We start from the raw sequence: 15,063 nt of genomic DNA on the forward strand, positions 1-15,063 counted from the left end.
AGGAGACTCTTACCTTTGCCCCCATGTTACCCAGGAGCAATGGGGTTTTCTCTCTATCTACTTCTTCTGGCCAGGGAAAAATATTAAAAACTCAAAGTCAGGCTACACTGTAATGAGAGCAGCCAACAGACCCACATACAAACCCAAATATATAAAAGAGAAAGCAGTACTATCACCATCAGGAATAAAAAGGAGTTCTTGGGCCTACCAATTCAGGCGAGTCATTAATAGCACTCAATGACTTACATGTTCCTATTGTTGCATCTCCAGCTTCTCAGCAGCCTGGGTGCACACAAGAACTGCAGTATTTTGAAGGGTCCCGCAGTTCCCTGACCTCAGAAAATGCCGAAAAAACCCCACAGCTGTGCGTTTTTAGAACCTTTGACCTGAGCATGTTTATTCTCATGCTCCTGGCAGCTACTCCTATTTTCAACTACTAAATGACAATTGCATGCCTAAGGGATTGCAGCTGCCTTTTAAGAAGAGTCCATCTACAGCTAATCTACTTCAGGTTTTCATTCTATTTTCTTTTCCCTTTCGGTCATGGATATTTCTCTCTTGTTCCCCCCCCCAGACTTTCCCAATCAATTACGTGTCCTATCACTTATGTTTCCTGTACTTTTTCCTACATTAAGGCCTTAGTCTGATAGAGAGGAACGTCTCAACAAAGCTCTGTTTAGCTTCTTTCTATGATCCATCCACTTTCTGATCCCAACTCCTTGCTTCTTAACTCTACAGCTGGATTGCAGACTCATGGTTTCTTCTAACCTGAAGTCTTTGCCCAGCAAGGGGTTTTAAACACCTTAGAACTTGGCACAGTCTACCCCATATTCCTGTATATGGTCACACTGTGGCTTCAGGAAACAGTCACCCGCATATCAGACAGTGGAAAACCCAAAATTATAGGTAATTGTCCAGCCCTGAACAGGTTGAGGTACCAAAAGGTTTTCCAACTGTTTCTGGCATGGAACATCGTGTACACCTGGTCACTGTCGTTCAGCAACAATTCCTGGAAATGGACCACTTAAGGACCTAGAACACTTCCCTTCACTAACAAATCCATTCCAATCTTGAGACCTTCCTGCCATCAGTCCTTCAACTGCTAAATATTCTGCAGATCTTCTAGAAGCTGATTTATTTTGCTTTCCAACCAAACAATTTCCCTCTGACAGATCCAAAGTTGGATATTTTATTGGTTCCTTGACCCATGCCACTCTGGCTTGGGCATTTCCCTTAATTGTTACAGAAGACCCTTGTGTAAACAATTATGCCAATTTGTTGGCAAACTTCAGGAAGAGGTCTGCGAGACCTGGCCATGAAGATTATGAAATGGACACCTTGTGTGGGATAGCCCAGGAAACTTCAGAAATACTTTCCTATTGTACTCAGTTTTGTGATCGTATTTTAAAGAAGGTAAAAGAGGAGTTAAAGAATGAGGTGGCAATATTTTGCAGAGCTCCCTCATTTGCTGAGCTCCTGGATCAAGTTCTCCTGATGGAACAGACTTAAAGAAAGGAGAATGGAAACTTAAGAAACCTGACTATCACTTCTACTCCTCTCAGATTTTAGACTGGCTGAGCTAATTACTGAGCCTACTAATCTTTGAACTGATATGCCAAATGAATCAATGAAACTTCTGTCCTCTAGAGGCCCACTGGTTAATGACAAAACTGATCAAAAACATCAGAGAATCTTAGGTCTCTATTATGCAAGTCCAAATAACCTTCTGAAAGACTGTACTCTGACCTTCAGTCCCTAGAGAAAATGCCAGATTCAGTCCCTTGTTTTTCATCTTCCTAAAAATCTACTTTCCCTTAAGTTCTGAGCTCCTCCGGTCGGTCCAGTTCACACTTGTTTACATTAAACTTGATTCTTTATGCTCATTCTGGCCAGTCTAGCTCAGTCCCTCCGGCACGCATACAGAGATTTGAAGTGGGTCATCCTGACTAGAGCAATATTTCCCTATGGTAGAACATAATCTCTGTTGCAGCAAAAGAAACTGGTATTGAGGGAATATTTGGACAAGAATCTTCAGAATGGCCTATTGTCTGGTCTACATCACCTATTGGAGCTCTTCCTTTCGTCATCATCCTTGGGAAATCCATAAAGCTGAGACCTCGCATTGATATGACTGAAATAAGATCACCAGTAAGGAAAGTTATTCACTTCCAGTCATCAAAGACACACTTGAGTCAGTCCATATCAAAAAATATTTTCCAAAGTTAGATATCTATGGAACTTACCATCTACTCTAGATTGAGGAAGGTGATGAGCGGAAACAGACTTTCAGACACCTTTTAAACTCTGTGAATATTGGGTCATGCCCCGAGGCCTTGCAAATGTTACAAAAGGTTATCAGAGGTTGATCACCAGTATAGTTTGTGAAATCCTGAACCAGTTTGTTGTGGTTCAACCTGGACAATATTCTAATCTTTTCAGACACTAACATGATTAGATTACTTTGATGATAACAAATGTCTCAAAGAACTGAGATTGTAACCAGACTTGAAAACCATCTCTCCCACCTTAAAGTTTAGAACTGATCTTCTTAACTTGTCAGTCCTACACTTCATAGCCATCTTAGATTCTTGAAGATCCAAGCAATTACTCTCCTTTCAGAATCAAATTTCTCTAGCAAATCATTAGCTGCAGACTCAAGAGTAGTAGACAGTGGAGAAGAGGGAAATGAAGGAAGCACATTCTCTTTAACAACTCTGTTCACTCTGCTACTAAATATGGGCACCTTAAGAAGACCTCCTCCATCTGTCATTAAACTAGTTCTGACACTGTCCTTTCTTAAACCAAATAGCCAAATGAAGTACATGATATACTTGAAACTCATGATACAAATATACAATCTAAAATCATGCTTTTCTCAGAATTCAAAGAGGTTCTATGTTCTAGGACTTTGAAACACAAGATCCTCTCCAAGAATAAAGAAGGTAAAAATAAAAGGAGTGAAGATAATATTTATTATAAGAGCGCCAAATGCTCCACTAGAACCATAATGCAGGGTACAACCTTAAAGGTTTGGTGGTGCATTGCTTAATAGTTGCTAACAAGTCAGAATGTTGTCTTGGTCTACTGTAAACTAGGCAACAAAACCACATTTCTAGATGAATTCCTTACACTTTCTTTACTTCTGCAGACAGTGTATTAGGAACTCAACACGCTGGAGGTAATCACCTATCCCTGGACAAAGCAACAGCAATTAACTTGTGAATCCCATGTAAAATATGGAATGGGCTATATTCACACAGCTGAATCATGCCCCCCTAATCACAAAGTCTGGGTATGTGTTAGACTTTTTTTTATTTTTATGTAATATACTTCATAACCTGAAAATAATTTTGGTTTCCAAGTCAGATCACACATTAGAGTTAACCAAATCTTCAAGCAAAAGAAATTCCAACCCTTGTAAGAAACCAAGCTCCATGCTCAAATGCACTTTGTAGACTAGAAGTGAGTTGCATCACTTCCATGCCACATTCCATATGGGCAAATACAGACAGCAGAACAGGATCTACCCAGAATGGATTTTGGATAGCCTCCACTTCAATATCACTAGCTTTTGGACATGACCCTTTCAGCTGAGCCATCCTTAGACTTACTGCCTTCCTCCTCCCCTTTTTGCTGAATTCATTTTTGTTGACTTAAGGCCTCTAGACATTTTACCCCTGCTAAAAAGTGCAAAAGTGAATGTACTCTCTGCTTAAAACATGGTAGCATTGGCTTATCCACAATTGGCATAACTAATTTACTTATAAGCCCCTAGTAATCTGCACTACATGTGCCCTAGGGCATATAAATCAAATGTTACTGATGGACAGCACAGATTGTCACACTTACTTCAGTAGACCTTTAAACAGGACTCAGGCTTGCCATTGCAGAGCCGGTGGGTGCAATTTTAAATGGCCATGTCAGCTTAACAAGTTAACCCATTTGAAAATGCACACAAAAAAGGGAAGAGGAACATTAAACTAAGTCAACCCCCTCTAATCAGAGAACCCTGCCTATGATGAAGCATAACTCTCACTAATCAGTATACTTCTGGACCTGGGGCTACCCTATCAGGAAGAAGGACTGCTGTGTTGCTGAAAGGACTCTCACTGTACAGGACTCCTGTTCTGCTGACCTGCTAGGCTGCTCCTCTGGCCGTGTGAAGGACTGGACCTGAATATCTTCAGCCCAGAACCAGACTGACTCCAACGGCTTGCCTCCTGTTCTTCTCAAGTCTCAGGGACTCAAAAGACTACCAACTCAACTGGTAGACTTCATGGACCCATCATCAACTCTGCAGTCCTGGATCCTTGAAAGTGGTTTTGTGGCTTCTAAAAATCAAGCTTTTGGCTCTTTCTGACTGCAAATGGGCCCACTTGCACTGTAACTGAGCCGCATACTCAAAGAATCAGTGCAAGCCAACGCAAGTTAGTCTCTCCGCACAGTAGCCTTCACAGCTCAGAATCCTGGATCCAGTCCAGGACACCCAGCTGATACTTTGCATATGCGGACCACCACCAGTGATGCTTTTGTTGCTCCCGGTGAACTTCTTCCCCACAAAAGTGACTCTTGGTTCAATTCTGTGAAGGTTTAAAAAAAAAAAAAAAAAAAAAAAAAAAAAAAACACACCACACAACAACACACCACACACACACACAGCAGTACTTGTCTGGGACTTTATCCGACCCGTGCTCCATCACGGTCGGCCAGAATTTTGGATTCCACGCCGTCCAGCACAACCAGATAGCACCAGTTGATGCTTCATGCTTTTAAAGGACTATATTGCAGTTTATTCTTCAAAAAATTATATCTTGTTTTCTACCTATTGGATTTGTCATTAGGGCCTTGTTTTGCTCATAAAATTAAGCTGTAACTTTCTACTGAGGTGTTGAGTCTTTTGGTGTGGTGTTTCTTGGTTTTACTGTTTGAAGCTTTGCACAAATTCTTTGCACATTGTATCTTAAGTTAAGCCTGTCTTCTCTGTACCAAGCTACCAGACGGTGAGTACAGGTTAATGTATGGGGTGTAACTGACTTACCCTGCTAGGACTGTGGTCTCTACTTCAACACAGGGCATACCTCTGCCAACTAAAGACCCAACTTTTAACTGTAGGCCTAATTGAGGTTTTCATTATCAAATCAAATCATTAGCATTTATAAAGCGCGCTACTCACCCGTGCGGGTCTCAAGGCGCTAGGGACAAAGGGGGTGGTTATCGCTGCTCGAACAGCCAGGTCTTTAGGAGTCTCCGGAAAGCGGAGTGGTCCTGGGTGGTCCTGAGGCTGGTGGGGAGGGAGTTCCAGGTCTTGGCCGCCAGGAAGGAGAAAGATCTCCCACCCGCCGTGGAGCGTCGGATGCGAGGGACGGCGGCGAGTGCGAGGCCAGAGGAGCGGAGGGGGCGGGTGGGGACGTAGAAGTTGAGGCGTCTGTTGAGGTATTCCGGTCCCTTGTCGTGGAGGGCTTTGTGTGCGTGGGTGAGAAGTCGGAAGGTGATCCTTTTGCTGACTGGGAGCCAGTGCAGGTGTCTCAGGTGTGCGGAGATGTGGCTGTTGCGGGGTACGTCGAGGATGAGGCGGGCTGAGGCGTTTTGAATGCGTTGCAGGCGATTTTGGAGTTTGGCGGTGGTCCCAGCGTAGAGGGTGTTGCCGTAGTCCAGGCGGCTCGTGACGAGGGCGTGGGTCACGGTTTTTCTGGTGTCGGCGGGGATCCAGCGGAAGATCTTGCGGAGGGTGAGGAAGCAGGCGGAGGACACGGCGTTGACTTGCTTGGTCATGGTGAGAAGGGGGTCCAAGAGTCCAGAGTGAATGGACCAATTTCAATAAATCTGTGTTAACCTAGTGATGTGAAATTACCCAAAATTATGTGACTACACCAACTCACATAATTCAGAGTAATTTGGGGGGGAAACGCGTCCACAAAAATAGCACAGGAATAAAATGCAAGTGGCTGCTCACTGCTAGTGCTCTGTTGCATTTAATGCTATTTTAACATACATATTTTGATGTGAGCATGCATTTTATGCTAAGAAAATAGTGGTAAATGTTAGGTTAAGCTCCTCACAATTCTACTTAATCTTGCTGACTTTTTCTATGATTTTGCATAATTACAATACAGCAAGTTGCATGACTTATGCCAACCCCACCATCAAAGCTCATGACATGCTACATCTTCTGCCAAAGATGAACCAGAAAATTGCACTCAAGTGTTCAAAAATGCCCTCACCACCCTCTAAAGAACAGGAAGTAAATTTGCACGAATCTGTTGAGTATTGAAACACTAAAACAGTTAATGAATGTCCTTTAGAAACTCATTACTTCTATAAATGGAACCCAATCAGCATGCCTAATCCCTACAAATCTGCGTATTCCCTGCGACAGTGAACTATAAGATCCGCTTTTCCAGAAGCAACAATGGGTAGAGGCTGAATCACAGACGTGGGTGGGATCAAGTCCTACCTCGTAAATCAAAACCAACAAATTTTCCATCACAAAGATGAAGTCTTTATTTATTTTATGTATGTGGTATTCATATAGAATGAACCTAGTCGAAGGACTACACCAAGGAAAACAGTCAACGTGTGAATTGGAGGATTTGATAATTTCCAGTACCTAAAAAGTACTGTCACTGCATTATGAGGTCATGTTTAATGAGTATATACTGTTTTTCGCTTATTTCATTGAACTCTACCAACTCAAATCCCAGATGCATTCAGACAATTCACAGACACTTCTGGTTAGACAGTGAATTTGAGACCTGAAGAACATATTCAGATGCCTCAAAGATGTCCTTCTGGATGAATAAAAGCTATCAGTCCATAACCAGGGTGAAATCTGTGGCTGTCCCTGCAGTCCCTCTCAGTCCCATTGCCCAATCCATTGGCAATAGTTCTTTAGCCAAAAAAAAGGGGGGAATTAAAAAAACCTATGTTTTATTTGGCATGCACCTAACCTTTGACCCCCAAGTGAAGGTAGCAGTCAAAGTAACAGGCTTTCAGATGTTCATGCTGAACTAGAATGTAATTCTTGTATTTAAAGATTGAAACACAAACCTATCAAGAGCCCTAATTCTAGCCAAGCTTACCAAGGTATAAATCCTAGAACTGCAACGGGCAGAGAACTAGATTTCCAATTTTGGCATGAACCATAATTATTTTAACCATATTTCTTCTGCATTGAAACTAAATTTATTGACTAATTGTCCATCAGATTAATTAAATCATTTTCTTTATATATCATCTCCAACTGAAGCTCATGTCACCGCCAATATCTTCCCAAGCAACATGCCCCTTTCAGAGACGTTAGATCAAAACATGCCATACTAATGTGCATGGGATAGACAAGAGCAATGAAATATGGGCCCATAATCATCAAAATGGTCAGAGCAGAACTACAATACTGCAATTCCAACTCCTTTGCCACCAGGTAAGCAAGGACTTGAAAATTACCTAATTAAAGAAGACACATGGAGCTCACACTACCTAAAAGACCCCACACCTCAGATTGTGGTACTGAGACCACATAGACAAAAAGTGTAAATCTAACACCCAGCCTCCCATTTCATTAATCTGTTCCTCGCAGCTCTGGCTAAGCTGAACAAAGCAGGAGAGTGACCACCTTCGTCTAGGATCCTAACCACTGGCTTGGATTCAGCCGATACTGAAAAAAGCACTAACCAAAAGTCAACTAATAGACGTGATCACCAGACAGTTAATCCAATAATAATGTCAATATAGCATTTGAAGTGGCCAGTAACAATATAGCATTTGAAGTGGCCAGTAACAAAACTTTTCAGAATTTAAGAAACAAAACAGTGTCCTATTACAGTTCAGTCTTCTCCATATGCAGGATTTACCAGGAGCTTACATGAAAGGGTATTGAAAATTCAAACAGAATATGTTCACAACACATATGTTTTATACAAGATATGCATATCGTGCGGTTTCTCAACTCATGAAACATCAGAAGAAAGTATGCAAGTGTTACACGTTTATTATACATCGCTTAGTTCAATACATTTTCACATTAACTCTTCTTCTACGTGTCTATCAATGTATGGGTCTCTTTCCCTAACGTTGTCCTCTGCTCCCTATCATGCCTATGCTCTGTTTTACTCCAATTGCCCTCTCAAAAAAAAAAAAAAAAAAAACACACAGAACTTGCTAAATTAGGCTTTTGCAAGGCACTGATCTCACAGCACCACTTGTCTGAACTTCATTTCACATTTGCAGATCACACATCACAGCTACATCTTACAGTGAGGAGGTTAGGCAATACGTGCATATACAGCTGTACAATACGATATGTGACAGAAAACGACTCGTGACAGCAGAATTAACTTTAAAACGCATAACACATTGAAACATGCTTTTCTTCACATACCGTTACATTTTCTACACTCGTTTGTGTAAGAGAATAATTAAGTCACGACTAGTGCTCCCAGAAAGTAAATTCATATCTATCATTTAGATGAAAATTACACTGCACAATTAATACGGTGATCATAAAAAAAAAAAAAAAATTCATGCCATGGGCTTCTTTGACTGCCTTAATTCAAAAGAGTACATCTTAACACATGTATTTATTCCAGGAAAGCTTTTACATAAAGCCCTCTCCTTTCCTTAAAGGAAAGTACAGCCACATGAGTTTCAACAAGCACTGTAGCTGTCCACATTCTCCTCAATTTGTTCTGAGATGAAAGTTAGGCTATGAGGAAGACCCCATGTTCTCCTCTCAAACATATCACTTGTGAAATACATTGCTGCTTATCAGTAGGTCTTACTTAGACCACTGACCTTCTGTTTTATTCTCTTTTCATCTCCAGGAAGCCCAGAGTAAGTTTCAGTTAACCCAGGGTATTCAGTGGTATACCACCAAGAGTCCACTGCAATTGGGCATGTTGTGCTATATGAATAACCAAACCCAACCCATGTCTCCAAGTTGAGTCAAAGCACCTACATGTAGAAAGGAAAGTGATAGTGCCCACACACTTCTCGTGGCTTTTAAAGCAAGTTCACACAACTATGTATTCAAGGAAACCAACAAACCTATATCTGCCTGACTTCAAAACACAATATTTCACTTTCAGCCTCAGTGGATTACCCAGCGAGCAGCCGACTTTGTGAGGGAAACAGAACGAGTAAATATTAGCGTAACTATTTATCTACAAGCATTTCACTTTTGAAATATTGGGGAAAAAAAAAAAGATACAAATAATGTTATAAAAAGTACAGAAATAAATTACCTTCAAATACAGCAACACTTGAAAGTCTATGTTTATACAGCTTTAAATCTCAATATTTTATCTTCCTTATACATATATTCCCTTTCTGTGTAATCATGTATCTTATATTTGTTACTTTAGGACTACTGTTAAAAAAAAAAAAAAAAGAAATAGAACTTTCTGATGCACTACTGTCTCACCCTAACCCTCTCTCTATTTATCCTCTATCTCCACTCTCTGACTCATCCCAATCCGCATCCTACTACTGTGATCTCCAAACTAACCTTCCTATACTCTTCCCTCCTTGCTCACACCAAACCTCAATTTACAATGACCTCCCAAACAACCCTACTAGGTTTTCCCTCACGCATCTCTCCTTTGACTCATCCCAAACCTCATTTTATTATTATGATCACCCTAATCCCTTTCTACAGACTCTTCCCTCCTCCATCTCTCCTTTATTCATCTCAAATCTCATTTTACTACTATGATCTCCCAACTAACACTCTCTGGATTCTTACCTCTTCTATCCCTCCTTTATTCATTTCAATCCAACTAACAAACTCACATGTCCACCGCTCACAATTAACTCATATTTCCCTGTTCTAAAACTAATACCATACTTATATTTCCCTACACTAATCCACCACTAATCCTTTTGCATTCCAGAGTAGTGTGCTAGTCACCGAAAAGTGCTTTGATACCTCATCAGAGGTAGTAAGCGCTATATAAATACAATGATGGGGGAATTATTTATTACTTTGTCTCTCACCAGAACAATGAATAACACATTTAACCGAGTGGTTGGACGCTACATTTGAACAGCCTTCTGAAGACCACTGCTTATGAGCAACTTTTATTGACTTAGATTTTACAATGCAGTAAGAGTGAGTCAAGTGAGCAGTACATGGATTGAAGAACGAACAATGCCTGGTGTTTTACTTTACTAATGACAGTCCTTCTGAAATGATTTGCTTGTTTGCTTTTGACAGGTGCGGGTCTTTAAGTCAGATAAATTAACATAAACAAGTAACAAGTCAGGTGATCAAACAATTCAGCTTAGTTCCATGCTAATGTGCTCGAAAGCTATTGATTGTTGCTGTGAAAGTTAATCAATCAAGTTTTTGAATCGTGCTTATTTATTGTTGAAACTTGCTTTTTGAAATTTTACTAATGACTCTCACTAAAATTGAATAAGGGAGAATCTGTCTTCCTACTGATCGCACTGAAGGAAATAGGACGCGAGAACGTAATCATAGTCAATCTGGTTTAAGATTTAACAGAACGCAGAACCCTTATAGATACTATTAAAGCTAGAAGCAGAGGTTTTTTTTATTTTTTATAAAATCACCAAAAAAGTCTGAGGTTTAACCTAATGTTTATTGTATGTCTTACCTTTGGCAGTGAGGACCCACCCCCCTCACTGTTGAATGTATTAGACATTCCACAGTGACCCAAAGAAGATTCTTTCAACTCAGGGGAGCAGCTGTACACCAATAAGAATGGTTTAGTGTGATTTACCAAAAAAAAAGTATATACCTCAGTGAGAAACAAAAATGAAGAGCTGAAGCTACTGTCCCTTTTCTGTTTAATTCTGTTTCAGGAACTTTGTTTCTTCGAAGATTTAAGAAATAAAGGTGTTTGGTGTACTCTTTCCCACAGAAGATTAAAAATATCTCCGTGTTAAAGGTTAAGTAGAGTGAGTGCTCTAACACTACTTTCCATCCCAGAATTTCTAATGTTTGTCACACAACTGGTAAACTATATTTTGAGCCACGTTGCCAGGCGATTAGGTTTAGAAGTGACTCAAAAGCTTTTTATATTGACCGAAATACCTGAATATTACAGTGTTTCAAATCTCACAGCTATAAAATGATGTTTTCTGTCTGAGAAACGTATAATTGAAGGAACACTGCAAAGTGCCGGCGTCTACAGTGTGTGACCCTCCAAATGGCGCCCTTTTTTGATAGATATTAAAGCGCAAGAATGGTTTTCTAAGTCATGCCTACTACAAAACACTGAAACAAGTGCCGATTTTCTCAGTGTCCCTTTCCCTTTCAAACAACTTCACTGCTTCACATAATATTAGGACTTTGTTAGTAAGGGAATGTGACCTTTCCACATCGGCTTATTCTCTGTCTGAGTACCACATCCCAAAAGGTCGCATACAGGGCACTTATATGTCTCATGGCATTCCACCGACTACCACCTAAAAGCAGCAGCTCTGGAAGTGACAGAACCTGCTCATAACACCAACAACTTGATGCGTGCGCCTTACGAAGATAGTTCCGCTTTTAAAGCATGCTTAATGAGTACATATATGGTACTGAGAGTGTTTTTTTTTTTTATTCAAATTACGGGAGCTGCAATAACAGGATGAGCTCAGGGAAGTATCCCATTTCATTTGTTCACAACATAGAATAGTAGTGATGCCTATCTTTATAGTATCAGCAATGGATACAATGTGCTTGGCGTTATCTTTTAATTGGAAAAGATAAGATAGATCACAACGTAGGCATTCATATTTAAATGCGGTCACATGCATGCGGTGGCTGTGCGCTCATCCTCTGTATTCCGCCTCCAATATTGTGCCAGCCCGGGAGCAGGAAATACATAACAGAAAAGGTGCTGATCGCTAGCACACGACAGGATGTCTTCAAATGAGGCTGTAAGGCAAATAACCACGTATTGCACTGGAAATGGAAGCCACGAGAATCAAGTTAGCATCTGTCCACACACAACACGGTGAACTCTCCTTGAAACATCTCCAGTCTTTCAGCAGGAGGAGGGTAGAACCAGCACCAGATGTAACATAATACAGCGCCTTCTTTCACGAGGCAAGCACGTGTGGCAATAGGCGCAGTGAATAAGTTTCCATCTCGACCGTTAACAACGGTGGGTGCAAAGCACTCAAAAGGGATGCAGTGGTATGCCACACATGTCTCTTTAAGTGAAACATAAAAGTTGGCAAATCAAATGCGTTGCTCTGCTTTCCTGTGCCATCATGCCCACTGCCATGTAAAATACTTACTGAAACAGCAAAGGAACGCAAGACGTTGTACACATTGTACTGGCAGCTCTTAATATTGCACCCACCACGAGTTAGGCTCCTGCGACCACCTGCTCTAGCGTGGCTCTTTTGGCCAGCATAATGAGAAAAGAGGACCACATGGCTACCTAGGTACTTCACTGCTGAGATTTTGAGCTTCGCGCACATTGCTCCAGGGACGGGGAGTCATTTCAGGCTGCGTGCTGCCACACTCATTTTATAGATCCAATTTAATAGCAGAACAGCTCAGAGTTATAGCTTAATAGTTTCTAATTCTTGACGTTTTCTGGCAGCCTGCCAAGTGTACTGATTGTGTTTCTCTGCCCACCCAGCAGCTGATTCTGCAAATGATATTACAGCAGAGTCCAACTGCAACCGCGGATCTGGAAACACCATGTGCACTGAACTTCGTCTTGGCAAGATCTCCAGCCAAGTCTGCATAAGTTCAACATGGCAGGGAAACAGTAACACCACACATTGCACCCATACCGAATCACCTGTAGCATGCGCCTCGTGCAGTTCACATTATGTGGGCTCTCATTCACTTTGGCAAATAAACGATGCACAATGCGTTTTGGTACCATTTTAAATCATGTCTGTGGCACTCACTGCTCGTAGGGTTTTGCACCTGCCACACAACGGCAAGACGGCATTTATTTGACTTCATGTGCAAAGTCAGCAGGTGCATTTAACTTTACTATTACTGTGATTCGAAGTGCACCCTTTTGCACATTTTTCGAGAGTTGCAGGTCTTGCCACGTTTTGGTGTGAAAAACGAGCACAAACCTGCCACTAAGTATCCCTACATTACCATAAATGTACTTGAAGGCACATGTCAAAAGACTCGCATCTGTAATAACCGTTTAGCATGAGCATTTAAAAATAAACATACATGCACAGATATTTAAAATACTGTTAGCTTGCATCACATCGTTTGTACTGGACAAATATAGACATCTACAAACAAACATTTCCTAGTGATGGCTTGCTACACAAATTTCTCTGAGCTTGCCCTGCTCAAGTGCAGGCTGTGGCGTAACATGATCTAACAACACCCGCCGGTAATGCCTGCCCTTATCTATAGACACAGGCGTGAATGCGCATTTAAATACAAAACAACTGTGCCATTACCGGTAACGAAGTGCCATTCTTTCGCAGAGGTCCCCTGAAGACTCCTTTAATGCCACGGAAGTGCCCATTGCTAAGATGCGTAGAGCTGATGACAAGATAGTAGCACGCCATACGGTCCGGTGTCTCCCATATGGACCCTGCCTTGGCATACGTGGGCCAGCTCAGCACTGGCAGCTTGGCCGGATGCAGCTGGAAACATGAAGCCCTCGCATCCAGCGCTCGGGTCCCTGCCAGTCTGCTCTGAAGAGAGCCAGCCCCTCCAACTGCTATTGTTATTTGCCTATTATGAATCAGTGCTGAGGAGGCAGCCCGCCTGCACAGCGCTGTAATCCCGGGAAGGCGCGAGGAATGGCAGAGCCCAGAGACTGCCCTGGCTTCAGCTGCTCTCCGGGCTCGGTGTCACGGCTCCGCGCCTTCGGTGGGGGACCAGGGCTACCGGTGGCGTCTGTTAGCTGTCCAGGGTGACAGAGTAGTTCGCAGGCTGCAGGCGGTCTTTCCTCATCACAGCAGCTTTGTTTTAGCAGACGAATACCTCCCGTGCGTCGCCTGTAAGAGCAGGCACAAGTTAACAGCGCACCACTCTTCCGAAATAACGCAACACCCAGACGCTGTGCGTCTGAAAACGCTGGGAAATCTCAATGCTGGACCTGCCGGCCAGGCACATTCAGAGGAAACATGTCAATTAGTTCAAAACGCCCAATTTCGTGGCAAAAATCATACCCTAAAGAGGAGCGCTGTTTCCTTGCAGAACTTTCCCCTCTTTGGCGGCATTTCCCCTCTCCCTGTCCCCCGTGTCGTTCGCCAGATCCCTGTCTGCGTCTTTCGCTCTCCCCCGCTCTGTCTGCTACCTGCCTGCTTCAGTCTGTGCTTGGAATCAAGCTGTAGGCAGCCGCAGCCACAGCCTCGCCGTCAGCAGCAGCAGCTCCCCAGCTGGCCGTGAGAATGATCAATTCACTCCGAAAGAGGGTAAAGGCAAAGAAACAGGCGCCAATCAGTTCATTGCCTCACAGCAATAACCCCCAGCAAGTGGCATTTAAGTGAATTATGCTATTTGTTTTGAAGAAAACCACCAGGGAGCGAGCTGCGGAGTCAGCAGAGGGAACAGGGCCCTACTATTCCAACCCGTTCAGCTGGGATCCCCCTCTCCTGGTTTACCTTGAGGCACCCAGCCTAAATATTTAATTCGACTCCAATAATCAGCAATCTTCCACTCATTGTGCGAACAAAAACACGCCCCGCCCCTCTTTCCCCGCTCCCTTTCCCGGCCAGTCTCCTGCGTACAGCTATGTTATTGAATTAATTAAGCGCATTCTCGCTAATGCCTGCCTATTGATTGGAAACCAATTCTACGGCGCTTTTCTGAGACAGGCCACGTTTTCCAACTCAATCCTCTCAAAGCCTACTTTTCGGAATCATCCCATCTTGCTTCAGTGGATTAGCTTCAAAACCCAGCGCGGAAGATAACTCACCACTTTCATAATTTATTGAGTCTTTTGAGAGGTTTTCAATTCTAGCCTGCAACAAAAGAGCGAGTATTCTGTCTTCTGCAACAGCCGGCATAGATCTGAGTTTTTTTTTATAGTGCATGCAAATCCTGTTTGATTACAGCAATGCACACGGGTTGTTTCTGCATCTATATGGTAAATAGTAATGAGTAAACCCAGG

The 15,063-nt window shown here is 42.4% G+C and overlaps 1 protein-coding gene across 1 annotated transcript in view; it reads right to left on the minus strand.

Moving 5' to 3' along the window:
• ZNF804B (zinc finger protein 804B) overlaps positions 1-14,380 on the minus strand; it is a 1,021,297-nt gene extending 1,006,917 nt beyond the window's left edge. The window contains exon 1 of the mRNA XM_069211597.1: positions 13,399-14,380. Within this exon, the coding sequence (XP_069067698.1) occupies positions 13,399-13,509 (111 nt within the window). The 5' untranslated portion in view covers positions 13,510-14,380. The remainder of the gene's footprint in view (positions 1-13,398) is intronic.
• Between the last annotated feature and the right edge of the window lie 683 nt (positions 14,381-15,063).

Source organism: Pleurodeles waltl, chromosome 10, assembly GCF_031143425.1.
Source record: "Pleurodeles waltl isolate 20211129_DDA chromosome 10, aPleWal1.hap1.20221129, whole genome shotgun sequence".
Lineage (NCBI taxonomy): Eukaryota > Metazoa > Chordata > Amphibia > Caudata > Salamandridae > Pleurodeles > Pleurodeles waltl.